This window comes from Sorghum bicolor, chromosome 4 (genome assembly GCF_000003195.3).
Source record: "Sorghum bicolor cultivar BTx623 chromosome 4, Sorghum_bicolor_NCBIv3, whole genome shotgun sequence".
Classification (NCBI taxonomy): Eukaryota; Viridiplantae; Streptophyta; class Magnoliopsida; order Poales; family Poaceae; genus Sorghum; species Sorghum bicolor.
This window is the reverse complement of record NC_012873.2, coordinates 47,937,103-47,943,102: the sequence shown is the minus strand read 5'-3', so window position 1 is coordinate 47,943,102 and position 6,000 is coordinate 47,937,103. Positions and strand designations below refer to the sequence as shown.

General features: G+C 43.3%; 1 protein-coding gene across 1 annotated transcript; it reads left to right on the top strand.

The window, feature by feature from the left end:
• On the top strand, positions 619 to 3,861 carry LOC8056062 (galacturonosyltransferase 8). Its single transcript, XM_002453824.2, has 3 exons — positions 619 to 1,574; positions 2,349 to 2,873; positions 3,155 to 3,861. Exons 1-3 carry the CDS (start codon positions 774 to 776, stop codon positions 3,431 to 3,433), a joined length of 1,605 nt encoding a protein of 534 aa, XP_002453869.1. The 5' UTR covers positions 619 to 773; the 3' UTR covers positions 3,434 to 3,861.

Sequence of the window (6,000 nt, the reverse complement as noted above, 5' to 3'; positions counted from 1 at the left end):
ATTAATTACATAATTTATCTATAATTTATAAGATGAATAAATTATAACCTACTTAGTTATGGTTGAATAATAATAATTAAATATATATAAAAAATAGTACTACGTTAAACAAAACCTGGTGCAAATCCAGCAGCATGGTCGCACTCATCATGGGGTTGGAGTGGCGAGGAAGATCCGATCCGGATGCGTCCTCCGAATACCAGAATCAAGTTCAAAAAAAAAAATACCAGAATTCCGGCCACCGCGCACCACCGCCCGCATGACGATGGGTTCGGCTAATCCACATTCCCATCGGGCATCGCCCCTGCCTGGTCATGGTGGCTCACCGCCGAAACCATCAACACCCAGACCTTGAGCCGCTGACTCGTGGGGCCACAGGCAGGACCACGGTCCGCGTCAATCTGGTACGCGGCCACGACCCCCGCCCCACGGCCGGATTCCCAGCTCCTAGTTCTAGCTTACCTCCACTGACATGCGGGGCTCAGCGTCTCCTGCCCCACCTGTCAGTGAGATCACACGGACTCTGTCGGCGACGCGGCGAAGTTCCCAGCCCGCGCCATTATTATGACCCCGCCTGCTGCTTTCCCAAACACTAATCCCCATTCCCGGGTTAATTAAATCCCTACCTGTCTTCTTCCCCAAAGCCCCACCGCAAACAAGTTGCACAGCACAGCACACCACTCCTCGTCTGCTCTGCTCCTTCAACACCCCCTCCCTCTCCCTCCTGCAATGCCATACTCCTAGGCTCCAGGGGGCGTGCGAGCTCTGAAGCCATGGTAGCCGGCGCCGGGAACCCCGGGCGGCCTGTCGCCGTCCTCGCTCTCCTCCTCTTCCTCCTCGCCGCCGCCGCGGCGCCCGCGGCTTCAGGGGCCGGGTCCGCGGCCGTGAACGGGGACCGCCTCCGGGCAGAGCAGATCCGGAAGCAGGCCTCGGACGCCGCCGCATCCGCCGCCGCGCTCGCCGCGGCGTCGCGCAGGCTCCACCTCGACCGCGCGCGGCACCTCCGCCTCCTCTCCTCGCTCCACCGCAACCTCACCAACACGCTCCGCGCCCTCTCCATAGCCGCCGACTCCGCCTCCGCCTCGGACGCTTCCTCCGGCTCCGGCTCCGACTCCGCCTCCGCCAACGTTTCGTCCTCCCGCCTGCTCGACCTCCAGGCCAAGGACCTCATCCGCGCCGCGCGCGCCGCCATCGCCGACTCCAAGCCGCTCTTCGACCCGCAGCTCAAGATCCAGCGCCTCAAGGACACCATCTTCGCGCAGAACGAGCTGCTCGCGCGCGCCAAGAAGCGCGGCGCCTTCGCCTCCCTCATCGCCGCCAAGTCCATCCCCAAGCCGCTCCACTGCCTCGCCGTCCGCCTCACCGCCGAGCGGATCGCAAGGCCCGACCACTACGCAGACCCGGTGCCGCCGCCGCGGGCGCTCGAGGACCCCGCGCTCTTCCACTATGCGATCTTCTCCGACAACGTGCTCGCGGCCTCATGCGTCGTGCGCTCCGCCGTAGCCAACTCCAACGATCCCTCTAAGCACGTCTTCCATGTTGTCACCGACCGGATGAACCTCGGCGCCATGCAGGTTTGCTGCATTCTGTTTCTTCATCATCTTGTGCCATTACCCATTTTGCACAGCATCCTCTTCCCAACACGTTTTCTTAGTAGTTGCTTTAGTGTATTGTAGACCTTGTTTGGTTACACTGAAAATCCAAAAACTTTTCAAGATTCCCTATCATAGCGAATCTTGCGTAGCAGTTTGCCTGTAAATCTCGAGACGAATCTTTTGAGCCTAGTTAGTCTATGATTGTACATTAATTGTCAAATGCAAACGAAAGTGCTACGGTAGCCAAATCCAAAAAGTTTTTGGATCTAAACAAGGCAGTCCATTCGGAGTTTTGAACTTGGGACTGTTTTTCTATTTGTTTTTCTCAGTTACTAGCATATCTACAGTCTAAGCTGAGATATGGTTCTAGATCACCAAATCTTGTAAAATAAGAGATTTTGGTAAATACCTTGTTGGACAGATCAGAAGTTCAGAACTGCTGATGGCAACTGGCTGTTTGAGTACTGAATTTTAGCCCCATCAAGGTTTTCTTTTTCCTTAAGAGATGGCGAGGCAGCGAGTGAAGGTCAACCCTGTTGAAATGTTGAATACTATTGTGCTAATCAGCCGAATCTGTTAGCTATTCAGCAGTGTTTTTCTCTCACAATAAATCAGCCAACAGTACTTTCTGCATAGCTTATCAGCCAATTTGTCTAAGTGTTTTCTTTACCAGAGTAAATTTGATTCACATCATCATTGCACGAATAGTTTCTGTTGCAAGTGAGTTTAGGAGTTTATGACATGTCTTTGCAGGTGATAATACGCCGAATGGACTTAAAAGGTGCACACTATGAGGTTAAAGCATTTGAGGATTACAAATTCCTCAACTCCTCATACGTTCCTGTGCTCCGGCAACTGGAGTCAGCAAACCTCCAGAAATTCTATTTTGAGAACAAGCTTGAGAATGCCACCAAAGATGCTAGCAATATGAAGTTTAGGAATCCCAAATATCTGTCTATGCTTAATCACTTGCGATTCTATTTGCCGGAGATGTACCCAAAGCTACACCGCATTCTTTTCCTGGATGATGATGTTGTGGTACAAAGGGATCTTACTGGACTCTGGAAGATTGACATGGATGGGAAGGTGAATGGGGCAGTAGAAACATGCTTTGGATCTTTTCATCGATATGCACAGTATATGAATTTCTCACACCCCCTTATCAAAGCAAAGTTTAATCCTAATGCCTGTGGTTGGGCATACGGAATGAATTTCTTTGATCTTGATTCTTGGAGGAGGGAGAAGTGTACTGAGCAGTACCATTATTGGCAGAATCAGGTAACCATTATAGTTTCTCTTTGAAATTTTAGAATTTATATTCTTAGCTGATAAATGATAGGCGAGCTGTTGGTTTGATAAGATAATCTGCATAGCTCAGGAATAAGAGTACCTCCGTTAAGGATCAACTGCAACAGCTGGAATTAATGTGTAGTATAGGACTATTTAAAATGTTCTAAGTCAATCCATGTAACACCGTAGTTTGCTGTGACTCAATGAAGTTTAGCCAATACTCCTTTTCTACTACTGATTATCATTGATGACTTTTTTACCATTTTCAGAACGAGAACCGGACATTATGGAAGCTAGGAACGCTACCCCCAGGCTTAATCACTTTCTACTCCACCACAAAACCTCTTGAGAAATCTTGGCATGTTCTTGGACTTGGATACAATCCAAGCATCAGCATGGAGGAGATTAGAAATGCTGCTGTTGTGCATTTCAATGGCAACATGAAGCCCTGGCTTGACATCGGTATGAACCAGTTCAGGCACCTTTGGACAAAGTACGTGGACTATGATGACTCATATATTCGTCAATGCAATTTCGCACCACCATAGAAGGCTTAATAATCTGCATCAAAGAATTTCTCCATTCTTCGACTGAAAACCGAGCAGTTTGTCCATTAGAACTAGAGACTGCCACTAGAGGAAATCTAGGGGAGAATGCCGCAAGCACGTTTTCTGTAGAGATTCAAGGAGTTTCTCAAGTACAACTGAAGGGACCACCACAATTCTTTCTAGATCATATTGTATGTCATTAAGTTATGGTTAAAGTAATGTTTGCCACATACATGAGCATTATTATCGTTGTGTATGTTATCTCCACAATGCTGTATGTATATGCCGAAGTCAGATATATTTTTGTTTACGTGGATCCAAGAAGTAAAGTGTCTGATGTATTTCAGTCATCATTGCCCAAAGCATTTACAAAAAAACACTAAATACTAATTGTAAGCTCCGGAATGTCATTGTATATTTCTGTGTCACATTTTCTTACCGTGATGTTGTCAAATTGACTGCAACCGGAGAGCGTAGGTGCTGGTGTTCACAGAGACAGTGAAGCCCCCTTTGGATTGAAGTAGTTTTTCCTGTTTTCTGTGTGTTTTTTCCTGTGAAAATAAACTAATTTCTGTGAATTTTTTATAAGATTCTTGTGAAATTCGTGCCTTCCAAAAGGGGCGTGAAATTGACTCCTACCTTACAGCTTACGCGCTAGTCTCATAAAAAGAAAGAGAGAGAAAACTGTGTTTTGCAAAAATAAAAAGAAAGAAAAAAAGAAAGGAAAGGAAAACACGACTTCAATAGTGAAATATTAGACTGATGTGCCAAATTATGCACCGAGTTTCCCACATATACCTAGAATATCAATGTATAACGGAAAATCCACTTGAATCCAAGAGAGATCTAGACATCCAGGCCTTGCCTAGTTTCAAAAAAATTACAAAATTTTTTAGATTTTTCGTCACATCAAATCTTGTGATACATACATGGAGCATTAAATATAGATAAAAGAAATAAATAATTATATAGTTTATCTATAATTTTCTAGACAAATCTTTTGAGCCTGGTTAGTCTACAATTGAACAATATTTGTAAAATACAAACAAAATGCTACGGTATTCATTTTATAAATTTTTTGGAACTATGTTTAGTTCCCAAAAAATTTTGATTTTGGGTACTGTAGCACTTTCGTTTTTATTTGGTAATTGTTGTCTAATCATGGACTAACTAGGCTCAAAAGATTCATATCACGATTTACATGCAAACTGTGTCATTAGCTTTGATTTTCGACTATATTTAATGCTTCATGCATGTGCCGCAAGATTCGATATGACGGAAAATCTTGAAATTTTTTTTGTTTTTAAGGTCAACTAAACAAGGCCTAAGGTCCACAGGTGAGCAGCAGCTAATGTCTTGGCCTTGGATCTTGTTTAGTTTCAATTTTTTTTTGCAAAATAAGCATGGTAGCATTTTTGTTTGCATTTGATAAATATTATCTAATTATGGACTAACTAGGCTAATTACTCCCTCCATCCCAAATTGTAAGTCATTCCAAGAATCTTGGAGAGTCAAAGCATTTTCACGTTTGACCAAAATGATAGAGAAAAATACTAAGATTTGTAACGTAAAGTGAATATACTATGAAAATATAATTAAGAAAGAATCTAATGATACTTAGTTAGTACCATAATAATTATTATTTTATAATATAAATTTGCTCAAACTTAGAAAAATTTGACTCTCCAAGATTCCTAGAATGACTTACAATTTGGGATGGAGGGAGTAGTTTTTATTTTTATATATATTTAATGCTCCATACATGTGTCTAAAGATTCAATGTGATGGAAAATGTGAAAAAATTTTAAACTCAACAAAGCCTTGGAATCGATCTGGCTGCTACATCTAGGCATACGGTGCATTCAATGGTTGAGAGTGTATGTGTACTGTGTACATGAGAATGGATGGGTGAGACATGTTTATATGGACACGCATGTTGCTTTAGCGAAATTACCACGTGCTGACGACCGAGCATAGCTGGGTCGGCTTGTGCATATATGGTGTGTGTGGGTAGTGACTGGACGTACTTTCGTGCTTATACAAAATACTACGGCTATAACCAGATAAAAAGCTTCCAAAAAATATTCCACGTGCTCACATGGCTTATCATAGTCACACATTGTGCATACAATGGTTGAGATGTAGTGCATGCGATTGAATGGGTGGACGTGGATCCAATGATGTACTGCGTTCAATGGCTGAGATGTGTATGTGTGAAAATGGATAACTAAGGGCTTGTTTGATACAGCTTACAACAAAGCTGTTTTTTCTGCCAACATTTATTTCCAAAACAGCTTTATAGATGAAGCTGTTTTTCCTCTTCTCTTACAAAGACATAAGTTGAGATGAACCTAAAAAAAATTAGCTTATTACAGCTCCTTCATTTCTCTCTCTCAACTATACATAAAGTAGTTGGTAAAACTATTTTACTAAATATTTTTTCTAAAAACAGTTCAGCTTCATCTAGAAAGTTGTTCATGAAGCTATTTTCTAAAAAAAACACCTTTATAGTAAAGTTAAATTGTGTCAAACAAGCCCTAAGATAAGCAGCCATGTGTCACTTGGGC